We start from the raw sequence: 20,375 nt of genomic DNA, 5'->3' as shown, positions 1-20,375 counted from the left end.
CTAGATATGAATATCATAATTAATCATTGGAGTTCCTTTCCAACGGTATCGTGTTCACCAATTTACTATGCTATTATATATGAGGTGGCATGCAGGGATTATTAATTATAAAGTAAAGTCCTTGTTACATGTTTTATATTTACAATTATATACACTATATTAAGAATACTATTATGAGAGAGTATGGTAGACTTGTTTCCTTATACTTTAATTATAAGATAATGATTTGAGAAGTACCAGTTGAGATCTTTGATATTTATACTGACTCTAAGTTATTAATTCTACTACTGCCATTCTAATTACATCAGAAAAGGTCTTACTTGTTTCGGCACATCGGCAGGCTTGGTGGTTGTCGTGTAAGAGCGTTCATATGGCCTCTTGGCTGCTGCTCTCTCTTCCTCCGGCCTGTCTTCAGGTGTTCATCTCTCCCAGCCTGTGTCTCTTCCGTCCGGCTCTCTCAGGCTATGTCCCTCTGACTGTTTCTCCTTGACTGTCTCCACTCCCTGTATTTCCTCTGACTGTTTCTCCTTGACTGTCTTCAACTTCTCCTCAACTCCGACTGTCCAAAAACTCTTTTTCCTGCCCTTTTGTTACTTTTCTCCCCTCTCCTTCTGACTCCTCCTTCTTTTGATTTCTGTCCTCTGATTGGGTCCTCTATTTTCAGAGGGGGTGAGAAGGTCCAATGATCTTCGACGAAAGTCTTACCTTTCATCTTTAAAAGTTTCTTCTTTGAAGAAAACCGGCTTCTGGCGGCTTACTTTATGTTTCCCGAGGTTTTTAGAGAGGCCCGTGTGAGATAAGGGGTGTTTATTTGTTATCCATTACGGCGGCTATTTCTCCGTACTTTCTAATGTCTAAACTGACCACGTGCACGATAAGGGGTCTGCCTAGACGGTTAATGGTTCCCAGAGGGTGCATACCCTCTGTTATATATATGTCTTTGTACATTTCTTTAGATCTGTTGCCGACGGGTTTTTGCCTAGGTCCGGCGGTATCTTTGGCATGCCGACAAAGGAAATTATTTTAAGTTAAAAAACTCCAGCTGGTGCCTCTCATACATATCAGTATATTAATATTATTCCAAAGAGACTTAGTGGCAGAATAGAATTTATTTTCTATCTTTTTAAATTTAATTCTTCGTACTTATTGAATATTTCTTTATGGTGATATTTTTCTGAACAGGAATCTTCCACAACTAATAAAAAATGCAAAGATCAAGTTATCTTCTTATAATTGTAATTAACCGCTTATTTACTCGAAGAATAAATAAATGATGGCTTAGGTTCTAATTTTCATGGAATAATAATAATTCATTCAATAAATAATTTTAAAAAATCATAAATCCGTTTCGTATTTAAATACTGAAATAAATATATATTCACGGTTTGCATATCTTTTATTGATTTTTTTTTTTACCAGTATGATTATAGTCTCTATTAGCTGTTATTACAACAATAAAATTATAATAAAGGAAATTAAAAATATCCTGATTTCGCAAAACTCCATTGTGTCTCAATCAAAAAGCTTAATAAAAAAATACACAATATAATAAACTTCCTGTGGGTCCCCCAGTCACGCAGGTTTAACGAGAAACTAGCTGGCTGACACAGCTGCCAAAGAAGCATGCACCTCCCTCCCAGTGCCTAAAAGTAACACGGCGCTGTATGATTATAATAAATCAGTTCTGAACCAATGCTAGGAAGCATGGCGTTACTTTTGGTCCATGGTCCTTGAAACGAATAAATTGAAGACAAATCTTGAAGATCCTGGAAGGAACTATCATAATCCGACTTATGATCGGATATACAAGTCTGACCCATATGCACCTGCTTGAAGGAAATCGTCCACCGAGGTGTTATAGCTGCAACTATATCCTGGAGCACTATTCGCGTCTGGATTCTTCAAGCTAATTGTATTCAATTCATTGTAAGTAATTGGATCCAATAAGCTATTGGATTTTTTAAAGAACAAAAAACTTTGTCGACAGATACACGGCAATTTAGAATAAGGTGCCTCTAGCATTGTCATTGTTGCACCTAAAACAAAAAAAATTTTTACCATTCTTATCAGGATTTTATATCTTAGTTTTCTTCAGTTAATTACACTTCAGAGAAAAAAATTACGACAACAGATAATCAAGAACAAGAAAATACAAAAAAAAAAAAATAATAAAGAAAAAGAGATGTCCTGTTTTTAAAGAAGCAAGAGGCGGTTGAGAATGAAGTAATCAAAAGTGATCTTCCCTGATGAGGAAATATGGAAGCAGCAGCTCTTGGGGTATTGCAGCTGGGCCTAGCTGAGGAACCATGTTTCTCAACCTTAGGAAACTAGTATCTTATGCCTTAACTCATTCTGCAGTCTATGATATAATTACACTACCCAGCATGTTATACAGAGATATTACAGTAGTTACTCTTTCAGTTACTTCATAAACAGCAACTCGGTTAATCTGATCATTTTAAAGTAACACGATTCCAAAAATATAGAATTAAAACATACATACCACATTATGAATAATTGTTCATAATAATATATAACAATTGTTATTTTTAAGGAAATATGTCACACTATTTTGATGAGAACCATCAAGATTTTTTTTTCTTTTTATTTCTTAACTATTATAATTTTCTAGATTGTCATATTTATTTAGTTGTTAGACGGTAGAATGCGGACAAGATACTGATGAAAAAAAAAAAAAATTATAACAAATATTAATTTTAGAAACAAATTTTTAGTAAACAAACCATCTAAAATCAGCCATGTACATAAGCTGGCACAGCTTCATTGGCGGCTGTTTCAGAAGTTATAAAAAAATCATTTTGAGTTATTTCATTTTTAAAAAAAATTTCACATTATATTCTGTTTAAAAAAAAAGTTGAATGTTTTTCTGGGCTATTCCAGTGCCAATAAATGCCATTAAAAAGTAAATATTGAAGTATTTAAGGTTCAAGTCCCTTGAAGTTTACTTTATTCGAATTAAACCTTACATTTTCGCTCACTTTTCATTCAGAGTTCTATATCCTTAAAATTACTTACAACTCTAAAATAGTTCATAGCACATTATCTAAATTCGAGTCAGGGCCGACAGTAGCTCAGGTGGTTGGGCCTAGGTCTATCGTTCTGAGATGTGTAGGCAGCGCCGGTTCGAATCCGAACTTGGAGGCGTTGACTTTTTTCATTAAGTAAAATATAACTAAAGTATAACTCCCACCATGGTTAGAATAGGTTGGTCACATGTAGAGAACTAAACAAACATCACCTTCGCTGTGGTTTGTCTTAAAATAAAAAAAACAAAAAAGTTGAGTCAATTTTCTATCATGGGAACTGCCCCTCCTACGAAAATAAATGTTATCAACTACACCATTAGTAGTATAATCGAACTATAATCGAAGTTCTATTCGATTGCTGACGAGCATACAGCGAATAGTTGCTGATATAAAGTCTTTCATTAACTAAACGTTATTCCAAACAAGAGCATTTTCTGAATTTATTTTGGCGAATACCTCAGAAACTTCCTGCCACTAATCCTCAATAAGGAAATGATAGGCAAATGTAATTCGTCTGTAGGGAGTAGTAGTCCGCATGATATAAATTCACAAAGTATTCATTTTTTGTTATTTGGAAAAAAAAAATCAATTTGGAAAATTGTATACCAGGAACAGTGGCATGTACGCAGTCCTATTTTTTTTTTTTTTTTTTTTTGAGTCATCAATTATGATTATAACCTACATATAGACATTAAGGGTCGAAAAGGTAACAATCGGATGAAAAAAAAATGGAACTAAGACTATACTAGAGGGAAGACAAGAAAAAAGATCCAGATGGTATGATCTCGTGAAACAGATGAACCAAAGTTGGTTATGGTTTGGAAGGTTGAAGGTACAATATTAAGAATACCTCTGGAAATGTTTGGTTCTGAGGACATTTTAATTTCTTCCAAATATCACTATTGAGTCGGTTGTGAATAAGGAAAATATATTTTTGTCACGGAAATAAATTTGAAAGGAAATTGATCGATATTCACCAAAAAATAATATCACTATGTTCATTACTGATTGATCATAGCCAGTTTAATGATCTATTCAGTACAATATTTCATACCATTTTAATGGGAACCAACAGTGGTTTTTATTTTACTCTTTTTATTTTCTGGATTAATAGAAAGCTGCCTAACTTTCGTTTGTGTGAAAGAAAAGAAAAAAAAAAGATTTCTCATGAGTAATACTAAAAAATTTCCAAATGGTTAAAGAGTGAAGGTGCACTGTTATATGTTTTAATTTATTCTAATGAAGAAAATCTATTTACAGGTAATTCTTAATTTCTTATGAGAATAAAGATTTTTTTTAACATTAATTATAAGGATACAATATGGAATTTTTCATTTAAAATTTGTTTTATGACCTTCTAATATGTGGTTTTGAAAAATTAAACCTAAGATATTGAAATGAAAAAATAAATTCGTAATGATTCTCATTAAACTGGTATAAAATGTTCTATTGAAAAGGTCAATACACAAGGCCTGATCGATTAATGATGTATATTTTAATATTTTTTGGGAAACTATTTCACATTGAATTGATCAATTTCTCTTAAAATTTATATCTGTGACATAAATGCATATTTCGCTTCCTCAGAGAAGACGGTATTTTAAAAATTGTATTTTAGTTTTTACAAAGTTTCACTCGCATTTCATGACTAATCCTTACTCAAATTTGTTTTCGGATATAATCGGTTAAATATTAAGGGTTCGTCCAGGCTGGTATCTAGATGGTCCAACATCGATTTTATGCGATTCCGTCCTCTACTTTCGCGCACGCGGACGCAAACGCAAATTTTCCTTGGGACGCTCAATAATTGTCGGAAGCAGCTCGTCTGATTAGGCCAAACCTTAATTTTTAATAAATACATTTGTATTTATGACATGGTATCAAATACATGTGCCTTATTTTTAATAAAATGTTGTACTGTAAGTTATACTACCCAATAAAAGTAAAATAAAATTAGCCTGAGAACCAAAATGTGTATGAAATAAGCAATACTAAAACGAATTTTGATTTAGATTTCAAAGGTTTTTTTATTGTATTAACATAATTATTTGTGTGCAGTTTTCCTTCAAATATCCATAAGTGGAATAAAAAATAATTGCATTTAGAAACTAAAATTCCAAGCCAATATGAGACAAATTATTGATAAAAAAGAATTAAATAAAAATATATTTATAATAATGATGACAGATGCAGTAAAAAATTAAACAGGAATTAATAAAGGGGCAATATTAATTAACGAATAATTGAGTTATGTAATGAATTTAAAAGATGATTTTTATATTAACTATTCAAGCTTATACGCATCATAAACTGGGTGGTTTTGTCTATCTTGCTTGCTTATCTCGTGAGGTTTAGAATAGTTGCCAAAGTCATACATTCCCTTATGTCTCCTGCACCGAGTATCCTTTTCGAAGATATGATGCTCATTATTACATATCTTTTCAAATCTCTATTTTTTTCCAATTAATTGTTGTAATAAGTTGTAAATATCTGGATCATGAAACATATTTGAATTGTTTCAAACAAAGGCAAAATGTTGTGGTCCATTAAGAAATGTTGTAGGTATTCAGTTCTGAGTTTACTACGGGCTGAAGCTTTGTGTTGAGCTTCGCAGGAATTTCCTTTACTTTAAGACCCGCTCGCTACACTAAGGCATTGTAGACAGAGTATGAAGGTAATTCAGAAATCTGAAAATGTATTTTATATGATTCTATTGCTCAAAATATGTAACTAATTGAGATCAGGAAAGATGTTAAGTAGTAAAGTCACTACTGTATTTTTTTGTCATCCTCCTATTAATTTTATTATTTCAAACAAGGCCATGTGTATACATAATACATAATAAACATAAATATTCTTTCTTTACCTAAAGGGCATTTTAAGGTATATTGTAGGATCCGATGTTTGCAGGGGAACACTGTTGCGCTTACTCGCCGTCTGCGTTGCCACGATAGGGAACGGACCTCTTAGTACAAGAGCCGGGAAGAAAAAAAGGCAGTTAACTCACCCCAATTTTTTATTACCTCAATGAAAACTAGGTATAATCACTAGTCACAATTGATGAGTCTGCCGAGTATAAGTAGGGGGAATAAAAAATGGTGGCTGATTAAAAAAAAACATTGATTTTTCATTCGGAGCTCTATCTCTTAAAAACTAACAACAACAGTAGAAAATCTAAGAGAACATTATATAAAGAAGAGTAAATTTGCTGAAATATTAGCCCTAAAAGAGCTATTTACGTCCAATAGTTCTCTTTTTAAAAAGCAATATTTCTTAAAAATCTACTGAAAGATTAGTAGTTAGTTAATTTATTTTGAGAAATCTATATCTCAGGAACTATGTGAGGTACAGATGTCTTTTAGCACTCAAATTAAAGCTAGTTTAATGGACTATATAGAAGTATATAACCTTTACCTTTGTAGGAATAGTAGTTTTCATCATATTTGCTAAAATAAATTGATTTATAGTTGTTCGGACAATAAGTTTGATTTATGAAAACCTCATTTCAGAAACCATTGGACGTACACATGTCTGCCAGCACTCAAATTAAAGCTAATTAAATTTACTAAAAAATAGTTAATTATGTTGATCTTTTTAGGAGTAGTAGTTTTATGATATTTCCTAAAATAAACCCACAAAATGTTAATTTCTAGTTGTTCATATAAAATGTTGGATTTTGAAAAAATATATCTCTAGATCCATAAGACGCACATATGTCTGCCAACACTCAAAATAAAGGAAATTTAACTTACTATAAAGTAGTTTATGACACTTATCTTCGTAGGGGTAGTAGTTTTTATGATATTCACATATGAATATACACTTGACAAATGAAAATTTGTCCGAACAACTATAAATCAATTTATTTTAGCAAATTTCATGTACACCACTACTCCTACGAAGATAAACATCATAAACTACTTTATAGCTCATTAAACTAGCTTTAATATGAGTGCTAATAGATATTTTTACGTCATATGGTTTTTGAGATATAAATTTTTCAAAATAAATTCACCAACTACTTATCTTTCAGTACGTCCCATACAACATTATTCTGAAATGTTGCTTTTTAAAAAGCTATATCTCGAAAACTATTTAACCTAAATAACTCTATTAGGGCTCATATTTTAGCAAATTTACTATTCTTTAAATTACGTTGTCTTAGGTTTTCTTGTGTTGTTCCTACTTTTTAAAATAAGAGCTCCGAATGAAAAATTATCGCATTGAAACAGCTGCCATTTTTTATTCCCCCTACCTATACTTGGCAGACCCATCAATTTTGGCTAGTAATTATACATAGTTTTCATTAAAGTAATCAAAAATTGGGGTGAGATAACTACCTTTTTTCTCCTCTTGGGCTCTTGTACTATCTCTACTAGTGAATGTATGGGCGGGCTTAGACTAAATCTGAACACCTTCAATGACGAGCACGCGACCATGGGACAGGGCCTTGCCACCTCCCAGATCACTTATATTGCTTTAAATAAATTATAATTAAAAATTAAGGTGAAGTTAGTCAGTAGGAAGAGAGGAAGGTGTGGTAAAAAAAAAAACACATATAATAAATGTATGTTTACTTCTTCTATTGTTTGCCTACATTCCATATAATTTTTAAGCCTTCATCAGGGCTAAGTAATAAAATTCACAACCATAAATGTAGAAAAACATCGAATAATATATATAGACATAGTAGGAAATACAGAGGAGAATATGCAAAATTAAATATATATTGGAGAATAAGTTATTATTTCCAATAGTTGCTGAATATATTTCTATTTTCCATAGTTGATGTGTCGGGGTTATTCTTCCCCACATGGTTGCGAAACCATGTTATTACTGATTGGATACTTTTTTTTCCTAATCTTTTAAATAACACTTCACTAGTCTAAGGCCGTGTGAAACCAAATGGGGTTCTGGGCACTTTAAGATATGAAATTCCTCCAGATTAGTATTATTATCCCTTCAAATTATTTTATTAATAACATGGGGTTATAAGCAACACCATAGTTAAAATTATTAATTTATAAAAGTAAAAAATATTAAACAGAAAAATTAAATATTTTCAAGATGAGAATACTTAAAAGTGTTTTAATTCAGTACATAATTTTCTCCTCTGAGTAAGGGGGCATATTGGTCTCTCACTTCACATAGAATGCATTAACTTCTAAAAGTATACTCCGTAATTGTGATCACTAATGGTTAAACTTATAACAGGCTGTTAAGCAAAGTATTGGTTTAAAAAAAAAAAATTGGTCACATATTGGTCTAATAGTTATCGACCATAGGAGTTAGGAGAATCCATAAATTGTGGAGACCTGGAACCAGACCCATTGGGTTCTTAGTGTAAAGATGGCAATGCACTAGTATTTTTTAATTATATTTGAACATGGTTATAGGTCATTGAGTAACTAATATCCAGGTTACGAATGTAGGAAACTAGTGAAATGTTCTTTAATAGATAAGGCAGTGTTTTTGAGATTAGGGATGCCTTTACCCTAATCTCAAAAAAACTGGCTTATATATAAGGTGGTTTTGAGGGAGGTGAAGAATAACTCTAAAACGTCAGTAATGAAAAAAAGATTTAAAAATGATAAATAAAAAATAATTATAAATTGAAATGCACAAAAAATTACATATTTTATAAGTAAATTGAATGAATGTGATATGGAAGATATATTGAATAGAACACATAAATGATACAAATGAGCAAGCATATTTATAAATAAAAAATATAAACTGTTAGAAATTTTTTTTTAAATTTATTTATTTAATGGAAGATGTTGATTGACCGTGTGGAAAGATGAAAGGAATATGGTCCGGGTGCGGTCAAAAAAACTCAAATAGTAGAATTATACTATTTTAGTAGTTTTTTTTTATTTTAATATTTTATTTTAAAATAAAAATTAAAATAGTATAATTCTACTATTTGAGTTTTTTTGACCGCACCCGGACCATATTCCTTTCATCTTATTTATTTAATGTGCTTTACAACTGTACAAATAATAAATATAATAAGTAAATATGTTGTATGTTTCATTTACATTTGAAAATCTAATAAAAACATTGATTTAAATTAGGAGGTCCTGGGGCCATCTTCTTATCAGACGCCTCGGAGGATTATCAGGGATTATTAAGGATGAGAGGTTAAGAACTAATGAGTTAGGATGGGTCAGGAGTTTGGAATGAAAAGATGCATACTTGTTTTGAGCCAAATCTGCAACGATTGGGATGTTAAGGTCTTTGTGGATGAGTTTATTTGTAACGCAATAAGGAGCATCAAGGATTTTGGATTGGATGTGGGAGGAATTAGATGGCTTAACCCCAGAGCTCAATTCCATATGTCCAAATCGGCCTGATTATCGTAGTGTATACTAATTTTTTGTAGTGAATGGGAAGTATAGAGCGTTATTCAAGTAGGTGTTGTAGCAATCGGAATCTACGAACAGTTTTTTTTTTCGTTTCAGTCTTGTAGTTAAAAATGTAAAATAAGAAGTAATCCTATCCACATTCTTTAAATAAAAGCATGATTTTTGCCCTTTTATTCAAATCTTTTTCAAGTTTCCTTTTTAATATCGTAGTCAGACATTTCGTTTTTTCCCTTGACAAAAGCCCAACATTGAAAATTCTCCCGAAGCTGATCTAGACCTAGGGCACATACAAACGGTAAAAACGACCCATTAGAAAGATATCAATCAACCCAGCTCCACTCTTCCGTGTAATCCTTCTGGATAATTGATGCGGCATTGGCCCTGAGATCTTTGGTAAAATGTTATCATTGAATGGTAATTAGAATCCTACAACATAAAATATAATATGATAAATTTATACTCTATAATATACACATTAAGATTAATGAATAAAAAAAAAATCTGTTTGTTCTTTTGCTATCTACTGATATAATGGCCCTTAAATTCAGAAGGACTGAGCTTTTGCTGATTATAACGGACAGCACGGATCTGAATTATCCTCAAGCATCTCAGCTCAACTTTTACGCAACCGTCATTCATACAAGTCCCATTCATTCTGCAGCTAATCTGTCCACAATGGGATTATTAAATTGTAATAGGATTCTCCAGGAGAGCTCAAAAGCCTTTTCAAAAGGGTTTCAATTAATGGATTTGCAACAATAAAGGATTTTCATGTAATATGAACCTAAATAAGATTTTATTGTTAATTGATACTAGCTGCTTTTGTTATTTAGATAATCTCCAGTTCATTATGTCTGTGCAAAAATATTTTGCGCCTAAATGACAATAGTAAACACACTACATTACTTTTCACAAACTTTAAAATTAATTCTGGATAGAAAAATATTTATATCAATGATATAAATTTTAGTTGAAGTAGAATAGTGTTAAACTAAATAAAAAAATTAAAAATTGGTATATAATGAGAGGGAACAAGCAAAATTTGTATATGCTTTCTTGCAAATTACCAAAATTTAATTCAAGAACAATATTGAAAAAGAAAGATTCTACAATATTCTATGTCCGTCTTGGTGACACTTACCTAGAAACCTTTCGGATTAATGAGATGTACAACCTTATTCAACCATGGTTCTTGTAAGCAACAAAAAAAACAAGTGTATGGTTTTGCACGAGACCATTATCATCTTTCATAATTCAATCAATGTAGCATAACCTCAAGCGAATGGATGTGCTTATTTATACCTAATAATGTATCAATAAATAATTCTTTTTAGCAAGTTATTGTTGGCTCAGTTCAAGCCATCCAACAAACAACTGCAATCCCGGAATCGTGCCATTAAGAGGAGGGACGGTCTCCAGTCAAGAATACCCGAGCATAAGGTCTCTCTGTTGCTCTTTAACGAGGGGTTCAGTTTACATGGGAACCGAGCCAAAGCTATGAACGAACCATGTTTTATGCAGTGTTGTTTACGTTGGCCGTATTACACCGATGATGGCTAGGATGTCACTGCCTCCTGTATTAATTCAACCATATTTCTCTCTTAATACGCGAATATATTTTATATTACAACTCTCTAAAACATGCAAAAATTAAATAGGGCAGTATATTTCATATTTCGAAATTTATTAGTTCTAACTTCTTTAACGACTTTCTGAGATCCTCTAACATTCCATTGCGGTAAGGGAGTGAGTTATGTTAGTTGAAATGAGGATTTTAAGCAACATCTCCGTCAGTTATAATTTATGTTCATTGCACATATCCGCCAGTGTTCCCAACTTATACAAATCAATTATTGAATATTTCTTACTCCCTTTCACTTTATAATCTGCATCCATTGTTCTTCTCCGTGGAGTTCCCAGGAGGATAATGGAATAGATGCAACAACTCCTTCCAGCCCTTTGGTGCTAAAAACATACTTCTGCAAATCATTTTAAAAATGAGTTTAAATCACACATAATGTAGAAAGGTAATAGAGGTGTAAAAACACCTTGTTTTAATAAGAAGCTAATTTATTTAATGAAGTAACGGATTAAGTTTTTTTATTTCTTAAAAATTGAGTCTTATGAAAAAATTCTATACTATAAGAAAATAAAGAGCAATAAATTTTAATTCGAATGAGTACCATAGGTAAATAATTCAGTCAAGTAGTATGCTGTAAGTCGTGAGCTGTCATAAACTAAAAAATCTAGTGGGGTGTGCAAATTTATTGTTGAATTAGTAATTCCTTAAAACCACATGAATAAACCATTGAAATTTTTTTTATTTAAATTTTTTTTTTTTTTATCCCAAAACAATATTAGGCGATGGAAAGAATTGTTTACTGCCTGTGAAGCCTCCCAGAACAAATCTCCTAATTCATCTACCAATTATTCCAACTCTTCAAACGACTGTAGATCTTGCCCTAAAATCTTCCACCTCTTCTTCTCTAACCATTTCTACACTTGTTGAATAAAAGACTTATTTTATACTATCATCACAATAAATCAGTTTATTTTCATGTTTATTTCTAGTTCGAAATTTACTGGAGAAAAAATATATTAATTCAACTCCACCAATTAGATCACATAGATTTGTGTAACTTGAAACGAAACTTTGCCTTAACTAATTTCCAAGTTTGGGCCCTCCTAAAACAGTTCACCCCCGTTATTATTACATCGAGTTCGGCCAATGAACAGCCTCCAGATTGACACAGTTTGCTAACGGACCCGAAACTTAAGTCGGTGATTTTGATGATGATTCCAAACACCAACTCAGATTTCGTAAATACTTGTTGTATATTAAATTATAAACAATTTTAAATAATAAATAAATTGACCTAAAATAAAAAAATTCGCGTTATGTCATACGGAATTATGAGCTAAATAACATACATCAAACCACTTGGATCCTTAAAATCTTCAAAATAAAAAAATGGTATGCTTAGAATAAATTCAATTTTATAAATGTTAAAAAAAAATCAATCATGTATATTGGTCTGTATAGTTTTCCCACCATTTCTACATAATTATACGTAAACGATATGTCGTACAGTGGGGTATTTGATCCGAGAAGCTGGTCAAAACTATTAATCATTTTTTATATGTCAATCAAATTTAATTGTATTTATGATAAATATAATCTTATTGAACGTAGTTTTAGGAATTTAAATGCTTAAAATAATAGAAGAATGAAACATGGTAACTTAGAAAGTATATGTCATTAATATTATATAAAATTAATATTTAAATTCATGAAATGAATCGTTTATTTACGTTTCGAAAATATTATATCTAATGTAATAACAACGAATCCTGTATGATCAGAATTGGATACATTATGTTTTTACAACATAATATCAATTCTTACAACTAAATTTATGATGAATTTAGGTCGTACTACTAGATCCCGTTTATCTGACATCTACCCCCCACCTCGCTGAACTGCTGTGTTTGATAAATCATTTTTTACCCGAGTTCCAGAGATATGCAACTCGGGTAAAAAACGATTTATCAAACGCAGCAGTCCCTTATATATTTCACTACCTTTTGCTTCACCAATCTGACTTATTATTAAATAGTACAGATATTTTGTAATTAACTTTTTGTTTTGTTTTTACTTAGTTAGTTTTTTAATGAATCTATATTTTTCTCTCTGTATATAAATTATAATTAAGAGTGGCCACACTATTTTGAGGCCAATAAATGTAATTATAAAATTTAAATTGCCTTTGTAATTGTTCTAAAGGGACCTAGTCCCAGAATAATAAACTATTTTGCATTTGATTTCATGAATATAAAAGTCATTATATGCCGTTTCTTAATAGTAATATTCATGGAAATATTTAATATACGTTATAAAAACTTGATTTTAAAATATAATGTTTATAAGACATATGCAACAGCTTTTAAGTTTATTTCTTTTTTTTTTTAATATTTTTTATATTACAATAAAATATTTTTATATTACATTCAGTAAATTTGATCTTAGTTAAAATGGAGTGTGTCTCGTGCCCATCTTCTTTTCAGGCGCCTCGGAGGATTGTCAGGAATGGAAGAGGATACAAGGTTAGAAAGTAGGGGGTTTGAGTGGTTAAGGAGTTTGTAATGGAAGGAGTGATATCTGGTTCGGGCTAGATTGGTTACATAGGGAACATTAAGCTCTTTATGTATGATTTTATTCATAACAAAGTAAGGAGCATTGAGGATTTTACGAAGGATTGAATACGAGAGGAATTCGAAGGTTTAGTAGAGCCCCAAACCTCAACTCCTTGTGTCCAGATCGGCCTTATTACAGTCATGTAGATCAATCTTTTGTAATGTGTTGGAAGTTTTGACCGTTTGCTGAATAGTCGATGCTGTAATAGTCGAAATCGACGTGCAGTTTCCTGTCTTTTCAGTCTGGTATGAGGATTCTAGGTTAATCGTTTGTCCAAATGTAGTCCTCTGTTCGACAGTAGTATTTTCTTTTAATTTTGAAAGATTATTAATATCTTTAGACGCGAGTATCCAAATTTGACATTTTAAACTAATATAAACAAAAGCATAGAACATTTAATATCAAACGTACGATCTTAAAACGTCATCGATTGTCAACCAGTAGGATCTTTATTAGCAGGTACCCTTAAGCTAATTCTTAAAATATTTTCCTTAAAAAAGATATATCTTTCTTAAGGGCTGCAAAACACTTTTTCTTCATTTGTGATATCAGATGTGAACATTTATTTTAATAAATCCTCTCGTTCGTCCACAGAATAATTTTCACTTGTAATAAAGTAATTATCCATAATTCTACCTTTTTGCTTTATACTAGCTTTGCAAATGGTTGTACCTGGAAATAGGTTTATTCTTTTAATAAAATTCTCGCCGTGCAATAATTTAAATGCCTGAAGGGCAAGACTATACTTTACTAATTTTAATTCTAATTAAATAACAGAAAAATAATTTTTTTATCAAAATTTTTAAGTACCTTTAACTTGGTTTATTCGAAAAACTAACTATCTATAAATGTTGGTAGGAATAAAAAATGTGTAAATATATAATATGTAAAAATTGGACACTTAAAAGAGAAAATAAATTTTTCGGTTTTTTAAGTGTTTATGACAATAGTCAGTGATATTCATTTAACTATATATGAAATATATAGTAAGGGAAACTATTCTTGAATAATACAGAAACAGCTGTTTTAATGATGAATTAAATAGGATTTAAATTTGTATATGTATATATTTGAAATTCTTCACCATTATAAGTTTTATAGGTAACGTTTGTATCTGTTTCAGATAAACTAATCGGAAAGTGCGTTCTGGGTTCTTACATGTTTGCCAGAGGAAAGGCACTGACACATTGGAACTCGGCCTTCGCCAATCCCATGGAGCAAATCCAGAACTGGCATCCGCTCTCTGAGTAAATGAGTTGCAAAAATGCAGAAGATGGCGGAAGAACATGGAGGTGTTGATTGCTGAGAAACACGTACTGAGTATTGTCGAAATTGTTGACACCCTTCTATTTTTTAATTTATTTACAGATTAATTAATAGAAATATATATAAATATATGCATTAGTAAAGAGTTCCAATGCAATGTAACAAGGATACAAATACAATAAAAGTATAAATAGTGTTAATATACTTAAAACATTATGTATAATTAATTGAATAATACAGCCATTGTATTAAATTAGAATATTAGTGAATAATGAATAGAAATGATATCTGGCCAAGAACAACGATAATTATATAGGAATGTATACTTTTAAGAAAGATTTTAGTTAAAATTTTGCTAATTAATTATAATTAAATCACCCGTATAAGTATTTCCTTTAATTGACAATTCTTGCACAACTGACGTTATGTTTTTAAGCTCTGACTAGAGTTAAAGAGCTATATAATAAATAATTTTTATTTAATAGCGTAGTTAAGTTTTTTCAAAAGAGATTTGACCATTCAAAAATAAAAAATTCTGGATTTTTTGGGGATTTTTTTTTTTAGGAAGTTGATTATATTAATATTTAAATTGTTGAAGTGAAGTAACTTCCAATGAGAATAAAACTATTCTATATTTTCTTCCTGTACAATGTTTCGGAATATTATTCCATATTCATTTACTATTTCATTCTCATATTTGTCATATTTTACCAATTTCTATATTGAAATCTTGTCATCTAAATACATGTAGTATAAACATTATTTAAACTAATGTCTTTCACTAGTGTTGAATAATGTGGTTATATATATAACACATATTATACTATATGTATATAGATGAAAAGATTTAAATTTCTAAAATATGAGGATGAAATACTTCATAAATATGGGATAATATCCCGAAACATTGTTCAGGAACAAAATATAGAATATTTCATATTCTAATTGGAAGTTGCTTCACCTCAACAACTTAAATTTTTAAAAAAATATATATTTTTCATTTTTGAGTGATAGAAAGTTCATTTTATGAGATTTTTATTGAGTTCAGAGAGAGTTCATGAGATTTTTATTGAAAAACCCAACTGATTCAATGAAAACTTTGCTTTAAGAGTAATGATTAAAGTGAATAAATAGTAACCAAAAATTAAAAAAATCAGAAACATTTTTAAATATTATTTTAAAATATTAATGACAATAGATGAATGTTATGAAATAAAATAGGACTAACTTATTTGAATTTGAAAATTAATAGAGATAACCCATAATAAATTAGACCCCTAATATTAAAAGTAATAACACATTATGATAAACTAAATTTTTTTTTTTTATAGGCCACTAATAAAGTCAAGCTTTGATCAAACTCAGAAGGCAGAGTCTTATCCTATCGCTAAAATATTTAAAATACAAAAAAAAAAGTGTAAAGTAATCAATAAGTCGTTTACCCAGAACTACTCACAGCTCTTCACCAATTCTTTATCAAACAAAAATTCATTTTGAAGTACCATCTTAGATTACTCTTTCCTATCACATTGAAAATATCTCTTTAAGACTTGAATTCTGAAACCTCAGACATTATATTTTAAGGTTTCTAGAGTAATTTAATTCAGTTGGAATAATTTTAAAAAATGGTATTGTATTAGAAAAATTAATTAATTTTTTCTTTTTAACTTACCAATTAACTTTGGAAATAAACCTTTTCTTGTTATTCGTAATCACCAATTGAAATTCTTTTATTCATATATATTTTTTAAAAGACAATTTTGGTCTATTGATTGAATTTTTATGGATGGAGAGTTCTTAAGTTTCATATAAAGATAATGTATTTTTTCCAAATTAAAAAACAATAAGATCATTTGTGTAGTATGTATTCATTTTAACAGGAGAATGTTCATCCATTAAAAATCAAAGTAAAAAAAACATAAAAACCAAAACATTGTAACATAAAACAAATATTTATATACATTATTATTTATAATTAATTGAGTAATACATTAGATTAATACAGTTTTGAATATCAATTAAATGAAATAGAAAATTAATGGTAATTCTTTTATCTAATTTATAGTTTTACTGGATCATAAAATTAATACAATGGAATGAGGTGAAGATTGTGCCAGTTTATGAGGTTTATTTCCAATCCACTTCATTTCGAATAATATTAGTGCAGAGAGGTAGTTGCACATTTGAGTTTTCTGAGTAGAAAAATAACATAAAAAAGTTCTAAGTGATTGTGGCTGTCGGAAGTAATTTTTTATTCTTGGCACAATCTCCCAACGAGTGGGACAAGATCAGGCAACATTTTTTTTCGTAATAGTTGTCACAGATTCACTTATAGCACATTCTAACACGTTTTAAAATATTTTATTGAAGCAACAACAACTTAATTTTTACTGCTTAATTGCTTTTCAAGGAAATTTTATTACTTCTCAAAAATTAAAAAGTCATTATTTTAAACCATCTTATTTTACATAAAAAATATTTTATTGTTTTTATGTTTAAAATTACCATGGCTTATGAAGGTTGCATCACTGACAATACACAAAATAATAAAAAAAAAAGTTCCAAAATCTTTAATGTTCTGAGGAAGTGAACATATTTTTATGAGAAAGTGATGACAAAACATCCAAAAAAGGTCCAGTTATGAAACTAAACAGATAATTCTATAGACAGTAAATGAATAAAAAATGAATTACTTACCACTGGAAAAATTAATTCTTCAAATCACGAAAACCAACACCTTTCACTACTTGCAGCAAATTTCTGAATCAGTACATTGTCCAAAACAATTGTGTGAGTCTTGTAGATGGTTTAAGATGAATGTGATAACACTTATTGAATTCTGTAAAAAACACCTAAGAAAAGAGTAAAAAAAAAAAAAAAAAAAAAGTAAAAAAAAGCTAAAAGAGCTAAGAGTGTACTTCTTTGCTGAATTCCAGATTGGTCAATTCTCACCCCAAATGGCACAATCTTACCTCATTTTATTTTGTTTCTTATCTCTGAAAACTACAACTCAAAAGCTAAAACATAAAGTATAAAAACTGAATTTAAAAACATGGTTGAAAAATCGAATTAAATCGTTTTTGTTGTCGATTATTTATTATTAACCTATTTTTTTTTTCTGGTGTATCGAGAAAAAACAATTTAATTTTTATAGGAAACTTTTCAATAAAATGAAAAACATGAATGAATACTAGAATAATTCTTGGAAATTAATGGTTTTAAATAATATTTATTTTTAATCAAAATCTTACAAATTAAAACGAAAAACTGATCGAATTTGACAAGGATTGCAGGCATTATTTAATTTAACCTTACGAATGATAATAATTTAATTCCTTATCACATCCATTAAAATAGTGCATTCTGGTGTTGAAATTCGATCAGAAAATTGTGCTTATGGCCACTATTATAATACCAAAAAGGTTAATACTAACAACTGCTAGAAGTGTAACAAGGAAATGTATCAATTTAGTGTAGCAATCACGATAGTGTGCTATGGAATTACATATTTTGCTACGAACAAGATAGATTAGCTGAAGAATTAATAAATATATGTTTACTCTTTGAAGTAAACCAATGTTTACTGAAGGCCACAACCATAACACCCAAAACTTGTAATGAGCTAGCAGCTTATTAGATCAGACCACAAAAGCACCATGAAATACAAAATAGTCAACTATTTCACAGTTTAGGCACTAGGCAGTAAGGTTATTAATGCAAAATGTATGTATATGTTATAACAATAAATATTAGATATTTCGTAAGGCCGATATTGTATGATAAAAATAATTTATTCAAATAGTTTTTGAAAATATCTAAATTGTAGATTTCCAAGAGGATAAACATTGTATGGCCATTAGTGTTTAAATGTGAAATTGGTGTCCAACTATGGTTCTCTTTTGCAATTAACATACACATTTTTCAATTATTTTTTCCTGGTTAGTATGTATAAATCTTATATCAATTTTATTTTATTACGAGTACCATAAAAAATATCTCATAAAAATACTTTGGTCAGAGCCTTTTTAGAAGGAAACTTTACATCAATGATTTGTATTTTATTTTTTATTTTAAAATTGAAAAGCATGGATTTTTTCAGATGAGAAGATTTATTTTCTTATGTCTAGTGTTGTAAATTTATTTATTTACTGAATTTGTAGCAAAATAAATATATTCTGCAAAGTTTATTTACTTTTATCGTTGCTATACCCACTATACAATGTCACAATATGATTTTTTTAAATAAATGACCTGGAAGATTAATATAAACATCAAATTGTAATAACAGGTAATTCTATCAGCCTTTTTATTTCTCAGTACCCAACACTAGTTATTTGTTATACACTGTGTATAGTTATTATAATTATTACTGTTACTAATTAAGCATAGCGGTTAAAATGGCCGGTAGGCCTTGATTGTTCTCCTTTATTTCTTGTTTAACGGCGCAAAATTCCTTTGTGCCGTTTATTTTTGGCATATATATATATATATCTGCTAAATCTATTTATTTCCTTTCATATTAATACAAGTATAATCTATGATCTTAAAAATATATATATTGATTATATTGTTCCACTATCGTCTCTATGAGTTGTTAATAAATCAGGCACGAGTCCTAAACTATTAAGGCGTGACATCAAGTATGGGCATTCTTGAAAGATGTGGCTAATTGCCATATTTTTATTATAATATTGACACTTTAATGGCGCCTGTTTTGTGAGGAGTTAGGAATGAGTGAGCCTCGTGTATCCTATTCTCAGCTTAGTCAGTATGACTACTTCTATACCACATTTACGACAGGAGGTACGCCAGTGCTTCAATTCCCTTTCCATAATTTTTAGTTTATTTGCAGGACTTTCCTCCCAAATAGACTGTCGTCAGTCATTAATTTCCTTTACAAGGGTTTTTCTTATTTCCGATGGCGTGAAGACTGCTTTACCTCGCTCCGCGGGAACAGCTCGATCGGCCAGTTCATTTCTTGGACTTGGAACCCATACGCATTCTACTGACATGCCCATATTGCTTAGGATGGTGAGATTAGAATGAATGCTAGAAATGCTTGGGTTTTTCGGATATATACAATATATAGCTTTTAACGAGCTCACCAAATCTGTAATATTTTTAAGTGACAAAGACATACAGAAGTGAAATGCTGCTGCTATGTTGCTATGAGTTCGGTAGTGAATATGTTACATATAACATATGTAAGTAAACATATTGTTTTCTACTGAAGTGGAGGCATTTAGTCTTGCCTATGGCAAATTTAATATTGATAGTGTATGAACAGTTTTTTATTCTGTTTATTGCGTCTTGTAATTTAAGTGATAGATAGAAGATTGCCAGGTCGTTGAAAAATAAAAGTGGCCTAACTCCTCCAGACGAACTGAGTCCCAATTCATTCACAGCCACAGAAGGAGAGGTGTGTTGTACGCTTATATGCGGTCACAATAACCATTAGGTCTACCAGATCAAAATAATGTTTGGCCCAATTTTGTAAAT

The 20,375-nt window shown here is 30.2% G+C and overlaps 1 protein-coding gene across 1 annotated transcript in view; it reads left to right on the top strand.

The window, feature by feature from the left end:
• The window catches only part of LOC106683153 (synaptotagmin-15), a 283,819-nt gene extending 264,758 nt beyond the window's left edge, over window positions 1-19,061 (top strand). Inside the window, exon 10 of the mRNA XM_024361678.2 lies at window positions 14,734-19,061. Within this exon, the coding sequence (XP_024217446.1) occupies window positions 14,734-14,861 (128 nt within the window). The 3' untranslated portion in view covers window positions 14,862-19,061. The remainder of the gene's footprint in view (window positions 1-14,733) is intronic.
• The last annotated feature ends 1,314 nt before the right edge of the window (window positions 19,062-20,375 follow it).

The sequence above is a fragment of the Halyomorpha halys genome, unplaced genomic scaffold (genome assembly GCF_000696795.3).
Source record: "Halyomorpha halys isolate HHAL.00 unplaced genomic scaffold, Hhal_1.1 Scaffold470.1, whole genome shotgun sequence".
Classification (NCBI taxonomy): Eukaryota; Metazoa; Arthropoda; class Insecta; order Hemiptera; family Pentatomidae; genus Halyomorpha; species Halyomorpha halys.
This window is presented reverse-complemented; position numbering and strand designations above follow the sequence as displayed.